Here is a 15,933-nt window from a genome sequence, read left to right on the forward strand (position 1 = left end):
TGATGAAAAACTAATAGAGTGAACGACTTAAGATCATTAACAGACATTCTTATTTAGAGTTGGAAAGATACTAGGAGAGGAGGAGATCTTACCATTGCTAAAGATATAATTTACCATGAAAAATAGGTACAACAAGTAAAGAACCAACAATAGTGATAAAAAAAAAAATCATAAATCAAAATAAGGAGAACACAAACTAAAATTCCATTAACTAAAACTAAAATTCTCCCTCATAGAAACCCTAAAATAATCATAACATTTTTGTATCATATTTTGTTATTTTATACTTTTGTTATTTTTATTTTTATTTAAATTTCTAAAAAGAGGAAACATATACAACTCATAAATGCAAAGTACAATCACTTTATCCTACTCAATTCCTACGAGGCTTGGATATCTCCTACTACCACAGATGTATTCATCTTATTGTTATACATAAATAGCAAACACTTTACCATAGAGTAAGGTTGCACTGTTCTAAGGATCACTAGAAGAAAAAAATGGCTTGGGAGGAATTTTTAAGCTTTGCAAGTCCCCTTCCAGCATTCGGACCACCAATGTCATGGAGGGACGGTCAACCGGACTCCATTGAATGCACCATAGCGCTATAATTGCAAGCTTTTTCATGATCTCATCATCTCCTTCTATCTGAGTGAGTAATTCTAGATTTTTCCCTTGAATTAATTGCTCATATATCCATTCTGGAAAATAAATTTGGCTGTGATTTTCAACTGTGATATCTAAATTCTTCCTTCCACCAACTATCTCCAACATCAACATTCCAAAGCTATAAACATCAGATTTGTAGGAAACCGTTCCAAAGTTCCTCGAGAAGAGCTCGGGTGCAATGTAACCAGTAGTTCCCCTAGCAGCTGTCATGGAGACAATGCTTTGGTCCTTGGAGCATAACTTAGCAAGCCCAAAATCAGAAATCCTTGGCTGGAAATTATGGTCTAGTAAAACATTGTGAGGCTTGATATCAAAATGGAGGATGCGTTGGTCACACCCTTGGTGCAAATATTCAATCCCACGAGCAATGCCAATCGCAATTTCTTGCATCTTCTCCCAAGTAAATGGTCTATGAATTGTGTTACCTTCTTTTGCTAAAATGAATTTCTCTAGTGATCCATTAGGCATGAATTCATAGATGAGAGCGCATCTAGTTCTTTCTGAACAGAACCCAAGAAGGCGAACTACATTGACGTGATGAATCCTACCGATAGTTGCCACTTCATTGACAAAATTTGCTCGATTTCCATTAGAAATCTCGAGCATCTTGACCGCCACTAGGAATCCATTGTGAAGCTTTCCTTTGTACACACATCCAAAACCCCCTTGCCCCAATTTGTGTTTAAATTTGTTGGTCATCTTCTTAATATCTACAAAAGTATATCTCGTCGGGTTGAAGGTCTTGTAGTTTGTTAGGAACCTTTCGACCATCAGCTCAGTTTTCTTTTGTTGTTCACTTTTCCGATACAAGTATAAAACAATAAGTAATATTGATAATAAAATGATGGCGCCTCCCATGCTTGTGCCTATAAATACCCAAAAGAGGTAATTAACACCAATATAATAATTTGTAGTACTTGAGAAAAATTTTTAAATGAATTTGCAATAGTTAAGGAGTTAACCTATGATCAATGGGGCATGAGAATGAGAACCTGGAGAAAATAGAAATGAAGAGTTAGTATAATTTAGTCATAGTGTCTAACCGTCTATAATGTAATCTATAAATATTACATAACAGCATATATTTATGCATAAATAGTGAATATCTTAAACATAAATTAAAGTCAAAATAAAAATTTATAATAATAATAATAATAAAAGTTGTTTTTCCAAAATATTATTTCTAAAAGTTATTACTTTTGGTTAAATAGTGAAATCATTAAATAGTAAAATACTTATCATAAGATGGTTTTGGTTGACCAAATCCCCTTCAACAAAATCATAATCTATATTCATAAAAAATAATACATATTCCCATGAAAAGGATGGAAACACACTACAAAAGCAATTCATTTTATTACAGATCTTTCGAATCGTCATCACATTTAATTTTCATATAAATCCTATTTGAGTTATTGTATTTGTATCCTAACTCTTCTAATCCGATTATACTATGTCATCACATCCATTATTTTCTACCAGTACTCCCCAAAAAAACTTTTTTTTTTAATGCAAAAATGATAAGGTATCTATGATTATTGTTGCACAATGACATTTCTGAAATAAATGTTACTTGGTGAAAGAGTTGGGATCCCACCATTAAAATATGAAATATAACGGTTGAATAGATCTTAGGGATATGCATTATGTATCCTCAAGATACATCTTTTATCCCAATTTCATGTTCCAACTATGGAGATCGTGTGTTTGCTTATGAATTTTTTCATGAGTCTATAGTCTTTACAAAAATGGTGCACAATTACCATCATACCCCTTAGCTTGTTTTCCCTGAAAGTAAAATAATAAAGATTGCTTTTCATAAGCAATTAAAAAATATTTGCTATATCTACATGCATTCCTATCGGGTTGTAACTTCAGTGAGTGGGAGGTAAACCCTGGCCCAACCTAACTTATGGTAGAACCCTCAACCCGAACTTAACTCCCCACGATCATTGGGCTTGAAATCATTTACCCAAGCTCAACTTGAGCTTGAGCTTTTAAAATTGGGTTTGAGTTCGGGTTAACCCTAGTAAAGTAATTTTTGGTGGGTTGAATGGATTGGGCTAGTTGAATTAACCTAATTACATTTTAATGAACAAATAATTTTTTTTATATCTTAAATGAGAAATATCACTCTAAAAACAAAACTAATTGATTATATATAAACACATATACAAAGAAAACTGAATATATATATATATATATATATATATATATATATATATATATATATATATATATATAGAAAGAAATAATTAAAAATATTTTAAAAAGAAATATTATTTTATAATTAATATAAAATATTGATATATTAACATAAAACATCGGGTCTAGATTAAGTTTGGTTGCCCGAACCCTTAACCCGAGCTCAACATGAAGTGAGGTTGGGTTGAGATATTTTAATTCAGACTCAACTCATCTTCTACATAACTTATTTCAAGATCGCCTATAAATTGGGTTGAGTTCGGGTCAGCCCATTCAGGTTGCAACCCTAGGGTCAATTGGAATGTATTTGGATGATCCTAATTAATATACATTAAGTAGTTCTTAACAGGATGATCAGTGATCACTGTCAACAAAATCAGTTGGCTCTAACATACCTAAATACGTGTCTATGTTAAAAAAATAAAACAAAGAAAAAGGAAAATGACTTTTAGACCAAAAGGTCTCAGTATGGACCAATCAAGACCCAAAATTTGAAACGTTACCCTTTGAAGGACTTTTCCCAAGTTCCGTCATAATTAATAACACAAAATACCCCCAAATACCCTGAACATACTAAATTATCAATTTATTTTTAAATATCTAATAAATTACACAAGATACCCTTGAAACTGTTTTCATGTCTCCCTCTTCCTCTACTATATTAATCTTGAAAAACACTTCCATCAGTAAATTTGTAAGATTTGAAATCTTACTAAGGGTCGTTGAGCTCAAATGGATTGCCTCATTGGCAATCCAACACCACAACCCTCTAGATTTCATGGAAAAACTAAGATAAAAAATTTCAAAATGCAAATTTTTTTTAGGCTTGATCCTAGGTTTTTGAAAATGAACACATACTGAACACCCACCAAACTTGAAAATTTAATAGAATTTTATCCTCTACGAAAGAAAAGTCTGTCAAAGGTTAACGTTTTCTATACAAAATAAAAAAAAAAGGAAGGAATTTTGGTGGACATCGACTCACACTTGGCTGATGCAGAGGTGCATACAAAACCAAACCATAGATGCTTTTCACTCAATAGTCCATGAAAATAATTTATGGCTCATATATAAATAAAAAAAATAAATGAACTAAAGTAATGGTTTAGTGAAGGAAGATCCTAGAGGGATTTTGTATTTCATTATGTATCACATTGCATTGATGGGGTGGCCATAAATGTGTTTACCCGAGATACGAGTGAAAATCATATATGATTATTATCTTCGCACCTCCTCCTAACTGCAGTGTGAAACACATTTAAAAATGAAGTCTATTTAATGAATAAGTTGTGCTAGAGAGATTTTAAAATTCACTTCGTTTCACACTTTGTTAACTCGATGAAAAGCATCGAGGTTTCCCTACCCACATCCATCATTCCATCCTCGTCGGCAAAGCGTGAAATGGAGTGAATACTAAAGTCACTTCAGCGTTTTGGTTAATAAATTGTCAAAAATTCAACTCCTAATGAGTTATAATTTTTTGCAATGTGTCAAACCGAGTAGATCTAATAATAGAATAGAAGAAAATAAATGGGGATACTTACTACTAGGGACGACTATATGACGACAGATAGTTCCGTTCCTTGCGCTGTTTAATCCACAATGATTTCCCTTCTTTTCACAGATTTTGCAGCTCTCTGATCCATTCCACCCAACCACGATCTCTCGTGTTTTGAGGAGCATCTCATTTACCTCAATCCTAGCTCTTTTAATTATGGGGCAATTCAAAGGCAGGTCATATGGGTAGTAGTAGGTCTCCAGAAAGACAAAAGCTGGATTACCATCACTACTGAGGCAATTGATTGGGCCAATTATTTCACCATGGTTTGTACTGACTGTCGTACTTTTAGGACATTTCATTATGATAAAATCAGACGCAGACTCGGTGAAATTGAAGACAGAACTTGACAAGTTGATGTTGAGAAGGCTTCGCAAAGGGCATGTATCATTTTTATCGATGATGGAGACGAAGTTATTAAGATAATCGATTTTACGGATATAGAAGTCACCCGAGAAAGGAAGGTGGAGGAGGGTCTCGTTACCTAAGCATGATAATTCAAATCCTTTAAGGCCACAAAACGATTGATGGGTATTATTGAGTCGGAATGGAAATCTGATTTCAGGTCCTTCAGGGCTGCATCTTTTCGATGGGCACTCTGTAAAGAAAGTTTCATTATCTTTATCTCCTGAAGTTTCAGGTGGGGGATACGATGAAGCTAAGATGTGGAGACAAGAAGAGGAGAGTAAAAGTAAGATGCTTAGATTTGGAGACATGAAGAGTGTCGGAAAGAGAACGAATATTAATCCTCCTCTGTGTGTATCCGTTTGTGAAAGAGAGATGGTTTCAAATAAAAATCATCAAGAATTATAAGAAAATAGAGTGAGAAACGAAGTCAAAGTCAATTAAAGAAGAGTGGAAGATAGATTTAAGTGATACAGGTGGGCTGATTTTTTTTTCTCACATCCCAACAGCCGTTTGACATGTGGAGCAAATGAAATCAGCGATAGAGAGAGATTCTCTCCTGCCCATAGTGAAAATAAGAAAATTTTACGAGAACTTGTGACATTCAAAAACATGATCCGATGCAATGGGTCATAGAGGATATAATTATATAAATTAAAAAAAAATAGTTATTTTTTACTGTTGATTTTTTGTTTTGTTTTGTTTTGTTTTATTAATTTTTTTTTTTGTTAATTTGGGTGTTTGGTAGCCATTCATTTTTAATACCTTGGATCAAACTCAAAAAATAAAAAATAAAAAAATTTAATTTTAAATATGAATATTTACAAGAAATCTAGAAGGTTTTATTGTTAGATTGTCAATGTGATAGTCAATGTGGGTCCAACGACCCTTTCTAAAATTTGAAATCTTAAAAATTAAAAAGACAATTACTCCAAAGATCTATTTTGGAAAATATATACCAAAAAATCCCTTATGAAAAAAATGTGGACTCTTTAGTACTCATTTTATCAAATATTAGTCTAAAAAGGATTTTTGAAGCAAAAACATATAATTACCCTTTCAACAAATTTTGAGCTTTAAAGTGCCCTTTAAACCACTTTGTAATGTTGTTAAAAAGATATTTCAAGTATTTTTCTTTAAAAAATCTTCAAAAGATCCTTAATAGGTAAATATGTTATTAATTAGTATTTAAATGGTATGTATTCTTTTCTAGGGGACTAATCAGTACATATACTCAATAAAGAGTCCCTCTCAGTCATTATCCCAAAATTAAATCTATGAGCAACGGAAGTACTGGCAAGAGGGAAATTTTCGCTCTATTGTTCATGTCATGTGCGCCACATGAGCAAAAAAATCACTCATACAGGTGCAAGGTGTTATCTTTTAAGGGTTTTATTAATGTGTACGTTAGGACATTAGAACATAATCCCAAAGTCGAAGAACAGGTTTAAAACTGCAAGGGAAAACTTCAGACAAAAAAAAGTAGAAAAAAGGAAGAAAAAAAAAAAACACAAAACAGAAGAGATGTAAACTATATAAAAAATTATGAATACCATATAAAATACTAAAAATTATAATGCCAAAACAAAATTTACCCATTAACATATATTTTAATCAAAATAACACCCTATTAAAAATAAAAAATAAATACATCAAAATATGATCATCAAATCTCAAATTCTTATACTTATGAATCACCAAATTTTATTATGTATAAAACCCCGCATTAAAAAAAAGAAACAGTTTAGTTTTTTTTTTTTTCTTTTATGTTTTAAAGAAACATGTTTAAAAGGTAAAAAACGTGACTTTTTGAAAAAATCGTAATTTTTTTTATTATTTTAATTGTCTGAGGTGCAAATACACCTGGGAAATTGGAATATGACGGTATTTTGGTATAGACAAAATTTTGTTGGTGCAATTTTGATACAAAATTCAATTTCCCAGGTGTATTTATGACTACCGTTGATAAATACCCATCTTTTAATTAGGAGATCAATATTGTATAAATATTTTTAAGAACCAATTACTGAAATAACTACATATTTTTCTTGAAATATTGACGCGACATTTTTTTTTCACAAAATGACGAATGGTAATCTCCAACACCTTATGAGGACTTATCATTCTCTACTATATTTAGTTTCCAATAATACACCTACCCATTTGTCATTAAGTCCGACTAGCCTCACTAAGTTAGTAAGGATTTCACCTTTAGTAGGGGTCCATGGGCTCATCTCGTGAAATTAAAAAATATGATCCGATGCTTTAGTTTTGTAGAAGACAAAATTCTACGGATTTTGAAAAAAGTTATTTTCCACCTTTGAACTTTAATTTTAATACTGGAGTAGGTGGAAGTTTAGTAGCCTTTCATTTTCAAAAGCTTGGATCAAACCTAAAGGAAATATGTTTTTTATTTTTATTTTTATTTTTTTTGATCTAAGCTTTTCGACGAAATCTAAAGAATTGTGGTGTTGGATTGCTAATGTGATAAATTTAGTTGAGCAAAACGACCATTAGTAAGGCTTAAAAACTCTTACTAAGTTAATAAGGAGAATGTCTCTCCCTGTCTTTCAGTGGAAAGATAAGATTATGTTGGTCTTTAACATAAGAGCGGCGAAAAACTGACTCAAAACCAATACAATTAGTTATTACATCATATCCTTATAAGAACTCCCATTGAGGCATCTTGAAGACTTGAAGCTTGCTTCCGAACAAAAATTCATTAACATCATGAAAATATATGCGACAACTTCCTTGTGTGGCCTTTCTTAGTCCTTTCATGATAAGTCTTAGCTATATGGAAGTCTATGAAACGTGTAGGGTCCTTTTCAGAAAGACATCTTTGGACCTCTGCCCACTAATTGTCACTTGTGACTTGGAAATTTCTCTCTTGCTTGCAGCAAAGAAAAATGAGACATGGTGGACCTGTAGCAGATCAAGATCATTGAATGGAATACCAACCAGGTTACTGTGGTCTGGCATGACCATCTATACTATTTAGAGAGCTGCAATTGGCATCCTAATTTTTACCTATTACACCCCAATTAAAATATGAAGAAAATAATTGAATGATTTAGAATAAGTAAACGTTGGGATCCACTAGAAAAGCCCTTGTATTTTTCTTTTTTTAGATTTATATTTTTTGGATTTAGGATTTTATATGAGTCTAATCATAATTGTAAACAACTACTGCAATTGTTTGAACAAGTGTTATAGTGTTTTGTAATGTTGAGATTATAATTTGAGCCAAACCTTTGTAATGTTTGAATGGTGTGATTTAATCTTTAAGTGGGGTGTCATAAATAAATAATGGTGGGGTGTTATAAATAATTTAAGAAATTGGGGTGTAATAAGTAAAAGCTTGGGTGTCAATAGTAGCTCTCATTATTTATTGTGGTGGTAAATTTGTCATATAGCATACCACCATCCATGGTCACCTCATCAAGATTTTTAACATCATCATCAGCAACTAGATTTAGTTCATTTGGCAACTAGACAGCCAACTCAAGCCAGGTTCTCATGGTCGTGCTCGTAGAGATTGTTTATGATTAGGCACTTGAAGACTTGAACCTAAGAGTAAGCTTGGAGTAACTCAAAACACACACACATGCAAAATAACACAGGAGGGCAATAGCGATATAGAAAAGCCTATAGGCGATTTCATTAATATGATGGCAACTACAGAGCCTCAATACATGGCAAATTGTATGCTCGAGACATGTAATTGGCACAACCTGACGTGAACTCCTAATTTTTTTTTTGTATGGGAACCAAACAAATTAGTTTCTTAATAAGGATTGTAATGTTACTTAAAAAAGAAATAATGTTGAAATTGATAAATCGATTAACAATCAAATTGGATTTTCAATTTTGTTGGTTAAGTGGTTTCTTAATCTAGCTAGTGGAGAGATACCCTCCAAATTTCACTCCTATTTCTGTGACGAGTGGAAATTAGAAGACCCAATATCTATATATAATGAACGTGGTGGCCATCCGCCCTATACACACGTTCCAAATTTTGTTGCTCCAATTGCTTACATTGTATGTAGAATCACTACGTGAAAATCATAAAAATTATTTAAAAAAAATGTTGGGCTTGGCCCGACGAATTTTAGAAATTTAAATTTGACGGGCGCGGGCCCACGAAATTTAGAGAAAGTTGTATAAATTTTTTTTCGTCTCTCTCTCACGCTCACTGTCTCTCTCTGATCTGCGATTTTCTCTCTCTCTTTGTCTGGTTCGTGAGAATCTCACCCGTTTGTGAGAATCTCCCTCTGATCTGCGATTTCCTTCTCTCTCTCTCTCTCTCTGGTTCGTGAGTCTCACCCGATTGTGAGAATCTCTCTCTGTGTCTCTCCCTCGATCACATCTCTCTCTACAATCTCTCTCTATATCTGATCTCGCGATCTCTCAACATTGAAAATGAAATAGTGAAGATGAGATCTAGGGTTAACTGGAGCCTACATTTCTAGAAGACATTATTAGGGCTTTTTGCATTCTAGACAACGAGATCTGGATACTGAAGGCAAGAGAATTTCTTTGGATTTCTAGGGTTTATGCCTTCCGTTTTTTACGATTCCAACACTTAGCTTTTGTTTGTTTGATATTGAAGGAAGAGTTGATGAGAACAAATCTCTAGTTGAATTTTTTCAAGCAGAAGATCAAAGAGAACCAGAGAAGATCAAGCTCAACAAAAAGTTCCCTTACTTTGATTGTTGAGGTGAGTTGATCATCCACGTTTTCAATCAGATGTTTTTATTATCTTATACGGTTTGATAATTCAAAGTTCAATAAAAAAAATTTAGTTGTTTAATGCCAAATGCACTTTTGCCTCTCCTCTCACTTAAAGAACCCTGATATATTAATCGAGATATTTGTAATCGGATTTTGATGGTGCTTGATCCAGAAATTATCTTAATAATTGTAATTTTTTGTGTACTTACCTGATTTACTGAAATTAACATTGTCGGGGTGAATTGATTCTCCGATACATTTGTAAATCTTTTCCTTCATTGGGTTCATCGAAGGTTTGAAAAATCAGAAGTGTTTATTGTAGGATCTAGTATGTATATAATAGGGTTCAGGGATCAAACAAGCAGAAAAACGAATTTTTACTCACTCAATAGGGGATTTGGCCTCCTTAGAACTTGGTTATTTTCATTAAATTGTTTAGGCTTCTTAGAGTCAATTACATCCTTATATAATCCCAATGAAACAATCCTAATGGGAATTAAATCCCTCAAAGGAACAATCCTATCTAAAGCAAATAAATAGAAACCTAATAGAGAAACAATTCCCCTATTAAAGTAACTATCGAAAGAGAGAACGATTAGGAAAATATTTGGGAGAATCCTAACACTATATTAAGGAGTTTTACTGGTCAGAGAGAGAGCTAGGGAATATGTTGGCAATGACTTTATATTTGCTTCCAAATTTACTAGCAGTGGTATTGTTTATGTTTCTAATGCTTCGACGATGGATTGAAAACTTAGATTGGCATATCATAAGGTTTCTTTTGTGGTGGTCACAGGTATCTATGTCCCCTTCTCTATCCCCTTCTTTCATTTTAGTCCACCTTTCATTTTTATTTTCTTCATACTAGTTCATGTAATGTTTCTACTATGTTGTCACATGAATTGCCTGAATGGAAATAAAGAAAATCAATTCACATATTATGTCTTTGAGAATTCATGTAATCAATGAGCAGTGTGCTGCATACTTAAAAGACAAATCATAATTCTCAAGCTAACCATGGGATTTCCATTATAATTCTACCTATAAGCTTCAAAGGGTAGGAGGTCAGAAATAATATCTGCAGTTGCTCCCCCTAGTTTCTATAGGAAAACATTGCATTAGATGCAGTAATACCAAGAGAGAATTCATAGACATAAAAAAAAGAGAGACCATTATGGACTCATTTATATAGTTTGAAGGTGACTTGTAATGGTATCATTAGCAATAACCCAAAGGCACCCTAATTGTTACCAAAAACTTGGGACGAATCCATTTATTTGGATAAATTCAATATTTATGTGGGAATATGAACTTGACTATTTCTCATGCTATTTTCTTTCTTTTTATTTTTATAATTTTGTGGTAATGTGTTTCTTCAATCAATTTGTGAGTAGCAAATTAAAGCAGAAAGGAAGGTTCGTCCCGATCATCCCTATAAAGAATTTTTATTCATATTGAAGCATGTAAGTTCTTGTCAATTAATGGTAAATTATATACATTTGGTGAAGGTATTCGACCAATACGTTTACTAGAGTAGTGATTAGATAGTTTTTAATTTGGTGAAGGTTCAAACCATTGGTACCCCCAATAATCAATTTTTTATTATGGATATGCCTTTTCGTCTGATGGCGACTAAATCAGCCTTTTTTTACAGGTCCGTGTAATAATCGTCAAATTAGCTGACAAATTACATAACATGCATACTCTTTCATACTTGCCTGAGCATAAGCAAGTAATGAAATTCTTGGTTTGGTATTTAATAGGTGATCCCTTCTTGTCTTTTATTCAAGCATTATTACTCTGTATGCAGTCCAACATTGCAATGGAGACATTGCAGGTCTTTGCACCTCTAGCAAAGCTACTAAGATGTATCAGATTAAGGTACGTCCATGCCTGCCCTTTTTGAAACCTTGGTTCTTATTTTCTGCTTTGGTTCCCTGATACACACCTTTTCACATTCCAACCCATATGTTAAACATTGGCTGTGGAGGAGAATGTCTAGGTGTAGTCCTCTCAAATGTTGTCAAATCACCCTGCAATGTGGTTACATGCTTACTAAACTCTGATTTTCCCATGTTCCAGGCTGAGAAAATTTTAATGAGAAAAATTGACGATGTTCAATTTTTAGATCTTGTGATAGTAAAAACTGAAGTTCACTCGGTATGCAAGGAACCCTACAGGTTAGGACATAAACCTCATTCCAACTAAAATTTCTCTCGCTCAGCTTTAATTAGTGAAGTAATCTTGCTCATACTCATGATTTATGCCACACATAAGGTTTTATTCAAGAAACTTTTGTAGAAGTGCATATATGCGTAGAATATACTACTAAACCATTTGAGACCTGAATGAATGCTTAGCTCATCCACGATTTCAATGGAAAACTTTTGAGAATAAACAAAATATAATTACTTATTACTTCAGATACTACATGGCTGCAGATAGACACATGAGCAGACTTCGTAACATGCACAACACTAAATAATTAGATTTAGTTGCTTTACTTTTCTTTTTAAGACACAATTTGTGTGATTTCGGTGTAATACTTTTAAACATATTGAGATGTGTTGAACCAAATTATTGATTTAGAACATTTTCCTCCCCGTAACATTTCAAGAACTATTTTTTAGGTCGAGTTGGAGGACCCTGTTGAGAACATTGGTGCTAAGTTGGTAAGGCAGGCTGGGGATGTGACAACCACCTCTGTTGTTCTTGCACAAGGTCTGATTGCCGAAGGTGTTAAGGTTTGTGAAGCATTCCTCTTACCTGATTATCTTAATTGGATCAAATCCAAACTTGTAAACTTTTCCATGGATGTGCATTCCTTCGGGCTAATAAAAGCCACTTACATTATCCAATCATTTGGAGCACAGAAGTAAAGGTGAATTATTGACATTGTGAGATTCCTTTATGAAAGTATGTTCTTTTTTAATACTCACACACAAGTATGATCTTTCATTTTGAAAGACTTTGTTGGGCATCTTGCAAGCAACAAGTTAAGATTTTGTTTGCAAGTGAGAATCGCAAGGTGAATTTTTTTGTTCTAATGGAAACTCACCACTGTTAAGGTCCATGGGCCTAACTCAACCTCAAAACCATGGTTATAAGGTGAGGGTTGCCTTCTCCTTATATACCGCACAGATTAGACTCCCACAAGCAATGTGAGACTGTCATTCTAACAGCCACAGAGGCAACCACCTTTGCTGCATTGTGATATTAGGATCTTATCATCACTCTTGTTTTAACATTGTAGGAGACATCATATCATACTCACATCTCTGGGTCCGGACTTTACATGGTGGTAAGCATAGCTAGGCATGGTTTATGGTTATGGTATCGAATATTGACACTCAACGACTTTAAACAAACTTAGTTAATTTGCACCTTAAAAAAAAGTAATAATAAAATACTTAAAAGAATTAATCCATTGTTTTTAGGAGGGTTCTTTTTTAATATTTTTATTTAAACGTCATCGGATGTCATGATTTAAGTAGATATCTACTTAGTCGTATTGTGTGGGTGCTAATGGATAAACGTCATCGAAATGTCACGATTTAATTAGATATTTCCAAGTATTGATGGTTGCCTTGAATTTGGCTTCATCTATATTCTATAACATGGCTTGATGTTTGACCTGTTTTCATCCCAATTATTAGTTTATATATATATATATATATATATATATATATATATATATATATATATATATACTAATCCTACCATCATTTTCAATCCCCCATGTCCAAGAACACATGTGAAGTTGAAGATTCTATTACTTATCACCAGCTTGATGATTTGTGCATGGGCTTGCTTGAATTCTTCCATACACTTGCGCCTTTGTACAAGAGAGTAGTTTTCTTTCTCCCTTGATCTCCACACTAGGCTTTGTGATGGACCCTCTTGTGCTATCAAGAGATGAGTCTGGGGAAGGACTGATGTCCTAATCATTCTGGCACTCAGACCATCATAAATCAAACTAAGTAGCTAAATTTCATAGTGCATGGCAAAATATAGAGGAAGACAAATCAAGGGAGTTATTAGAAACAGAGGAGGAGAGCCCAAGGCAGAAAATTGTTATCAAAGAGGAGAAAGTGGTGGTTGCATCTAGATGCATGCAAAGTGTTACCGTTTCAAATTCGAATTCAAAAAGAAATGGAACCGATTGCACAAACATTGGGAAGATCAATGGGATTGAAAATGGTGGGCCTAGTAAGAAGGTTGGATCATCAAAAACCATGGAAGAAGCTATAGGGCAGGTATGATTCCAGCCTGATACATAAATACATTAAATATTTACAAATTTTATTAGAAAATTTTACATTTGATAAGTGTAAACATGATTTAACAATGATAATTAGTATTGCGTGTCACAGACACGGCCAACAACTCCTGCCCGCAATCAATCTGATGCCACCGCTAGAACAAAGGCAGACATCGTTGGAGCCAACATTAAAGAGACATCGATCCTTTCAAAGGGCTTAACTCCCAAGCAAATCACAACTAAACAGGAGAACCTCAACTTGGGTTGTTTCTCAGATAATGGAAACAAAAATAGAACAAAAGATACTCTTTCTTGGGGTTCTCTACCTGCCAATCTTGTGAAGCCTGGGAAACGTATGTTGTCTCTTTTCCCATTCTTCATAATTGCAATGTTAGTCCTGCCGGTCAATCGAATTCTCATAGTATCAACTTATAAAGGTACTCACTTTCTAACTTAACCTCATTGAGCATGTGAGCTGGTGGGCTTGTCTAACTAGAATGTTGGAATTTCTGGATACATTCTGTTTCTTTTCTTCTATGTTTAACTTGTTTATTCAATAACATAACCATTATGCATGCCTTTTCTTTATTCAATAACAGCTTGCTTCAACCATTCTACTTTGTAATGAGAACCATCAAATAACTTGTGACCCACTTCATTAGAGTAATGATTCTTCAGCAACGTACCTTTATAAGTTGAGATGATGCATGCTGATTCTTCAGCATGAGTAGTTCATGAATTTGGTGGATTACATATCTTCAATAGTATAATAATGATTCTTTATCATGTGGAATGGGATATAGATAGAGATACCTGACAACCTCTCGGTGTTTGTAAGTTGAGAAAACTAAATTACGTGAAGTTTTACCGATCATTTAAAAAAAAGAAAATAGAAAAAAGAAAAAAGAAAAAAGAAAAAAGAAAAACCCTTCCCTGAAGTTGTTATGGTGAGTACCCTTATATTTGGTGTAATTTTACCTGATGAGATCTATGTTAGAAAAGTAAAGGAGATATGGCTTTAGACAAAATTGAATGGAGGAACATATATCCATATGGCTTTTGTGTGTCATTTGGCTGGTTTGGTTGCTACAAATTTAATTTTGTTCCAATATTTGATGTAGACAATTTGTTTCCTATGTTTGGGATTAGCTTACATATATGTATCCTGTTTTTTAGTTGTGTTGTCATTGACTCCCTGGATCAACCTATTGAATTTGTTTGCATAGTTATTTCCATGATTCTTACATTCTTCAAGTATGGAAGTTAAAATGCCAGGCATAAATTTAAGTCACCATCCAATAATTGAAAGATTTTACATTTCTGTTTGTGTTCAAGAGGTTCTGTGGAGTTAGCTTCAGCAGGTGTTTCTATATCAATCTTCAACATTATATCCAAGATATTCAATATTCCTCTCCTTAGTGTCGCGACTTCATTTGTAGCTGAAGACATTGCAAAAAATGCCAGCATGGACTCTGCCTCAGGTGAAGTTAAATTGATCCTTTAATGGCTTCCAAGGAACTCAACATGCCATCTTATATTGAGTTCACTACACATTTATGAAATACTTTTGGGACAACTGTCTATTTTTCTATCTTAATTTGAGCTGATTGGTGTGCTGATAGGAGTTTTTCAGGAGAAAGCAATAATGGTAGACCACTTGATGAAAAGACTGGAAGAAAGCAATTAGCATCTGTCTCTACTCCCTTATTTTTAGTTGTTGGAATTGGTATTTTGAGGCTTTAGTCTTGTACTTGGGATCTGGATTGTTAGAGCCTAATTGCTTTTATTAAAGTTTGTTTAGTAATGGAATTTCAATATATAATATGAATTTAGTGGTGTTTAATTTAATTTGGAGTTTGTTTTATGATTTTTCTTTTGTTTTTGATTTTTTTTTTATTATTTCGTTTATTATGATTGGTGAATTAGAGAATCATGCTATTGTTTGTTAAACCTCCAAATTCGACGGTCATACTCAATAGATTTTTGTTTGTTTTTTTTTAAGTTCATTCTCCAATAATTTGATAGTCCAGGGCCGTCAAAAAAAAAATTCTACAAGAGAATATTTGACGGTAAGGTCCATCAAATTTCTCAAAATTTGATA

At 33.4% G+C, this 15,933-nt stretch overlaps 2 protein-coding genes across 24 annotated transcripts; one reads left to right on the forward strand and one right to left on the reverse strand.

Annotated features, from left to right (window-relative positions):
• Positions 1-293: 293 nt before the first annotated feature.
• Positions 294-5,257, reverse strand: LOC147394505 (rust resistance kinase Lr10-like). The gene is made up of 3 exons (XM_086454407.1): positions 4,419-5,257; positions 1,632-1,661; positions 294-1,535 (listed from the first exon to the last, which is right to left on the reverse strand). The coding sequence occupies exons 1-3, from the start codon at positions 5,146-5,148 to the stop codon at positions 478-480; spliced, it is 1,818 nt and encodes a 605-aa protein (XP_086310533.1). The 5' UTR covers positions 5,149-5,257; the 3' UTR covers positions 294-477.
• A 3,681-nt stretch (positions 5,258-8,938) lies between these two features.
• On the forward strand, positions 8,939-15,696 carry LOC147394506 (uncharacterized). Of its 23 annotated transcripts, none has more exons than XM_086453842.1 (10): positions 8,939-9,362; positions 9,450-9,557; positions 11,226-11,323; positions 11,409-11,452; positions 12,202-12,315; positions 12,825-12,872; positions 13,319-13,827; positions 13,945-14,269; positions 15,168-15,313; positions 15,466-15,696. In XM_086453842.1, the coding sequence occupies exons 4-7, from the start codon at positions 11,438-11,440 to the stop codon at positions 13,439-13,441; spliced, it is 300 nt and encodes a 99-aa protein (XP_086309968.1). In that variant the 5' UTR covers positions 8,939-9,362; positions 9,450-9,557; positions 11,226-11,323; positions 11,409-11,437; the 3' UTR covers positions 13,442-13,827; positions 13,945-14,269; positions 15,168-15,313; positions 15,466-15,696. The 23 variants fall into 23 exon arrangements, 11 of the variants coding, with proteins under 11 accessions (XP_086309968.1, XP_086309960.1, XP_086309969.1 ...); XM_086453834.1 differs by having other exon boundaries at positions 8,946-9,362; positions 11,226-11,334; XM_086453843.1 differs by lacking the exon at positions 11,226-11,323 and adding an exon at positions 10,966-11,225 and having other exon boundaries at positions 8,961-9,362; positions 11,382-11,452.
• Positions 15,697-15,933: the final 237 nt, after the last annotated feature.

This window comes from Akebia trifoliata, chromosome 9 (assembly GCF_017979445.1).
Source record: "Akebia trifoliata isolate Shusen 1 chromosome 9, ASM1797944v1, whole genome shotgun sequence".
Classification (NCBI taxonomy): domain Eukaryota; kingdom Viridiplantae; phylum Streptophyta; class Magnoliopsida; order Ranunculales; family Lardizabalaceae; genus Akebia; species Akebia trifoliata.

Bases quoted from the DNA above. Each gene is read 5' to 3' on its own strand.
- LOC147394505 (XM_086454407.1), bottom strand. From the start codon at position 5,148: ATGTCTCCAAATCTAAGCATCTTACTTTTACTCTCCTCTTCTTGTCTC. The intron at 1,662-4,418 runs GTAAGTATCCCC...TATTTTCTCCAG, and splicing joins TCATATAGTCGTCCCTAGTA to GTTCTCATTCTCATGCCCCA. The intron at 1,536-1,631 runs GTTAACTCCTTA...GGGTATTTATAG, and splicing joins TCATGCCCCATTGATCATAG to GCACAAGCATGGGAGGCGCC.
- LOC147394506 (XM_086453833.1), top strand. From the start codon at position 13,684: ATGCAAAGTGTTACCGTTTCAAATTCGAATTCAAAAAGAAATGGAACC. The intron at 13,828-13,929 runs GTATGATTCCAG...AATGATAATTAG, and splicing joins TGGAAGAAGCTATAGGGCAG to TATTGCGTGTCACAGACACG.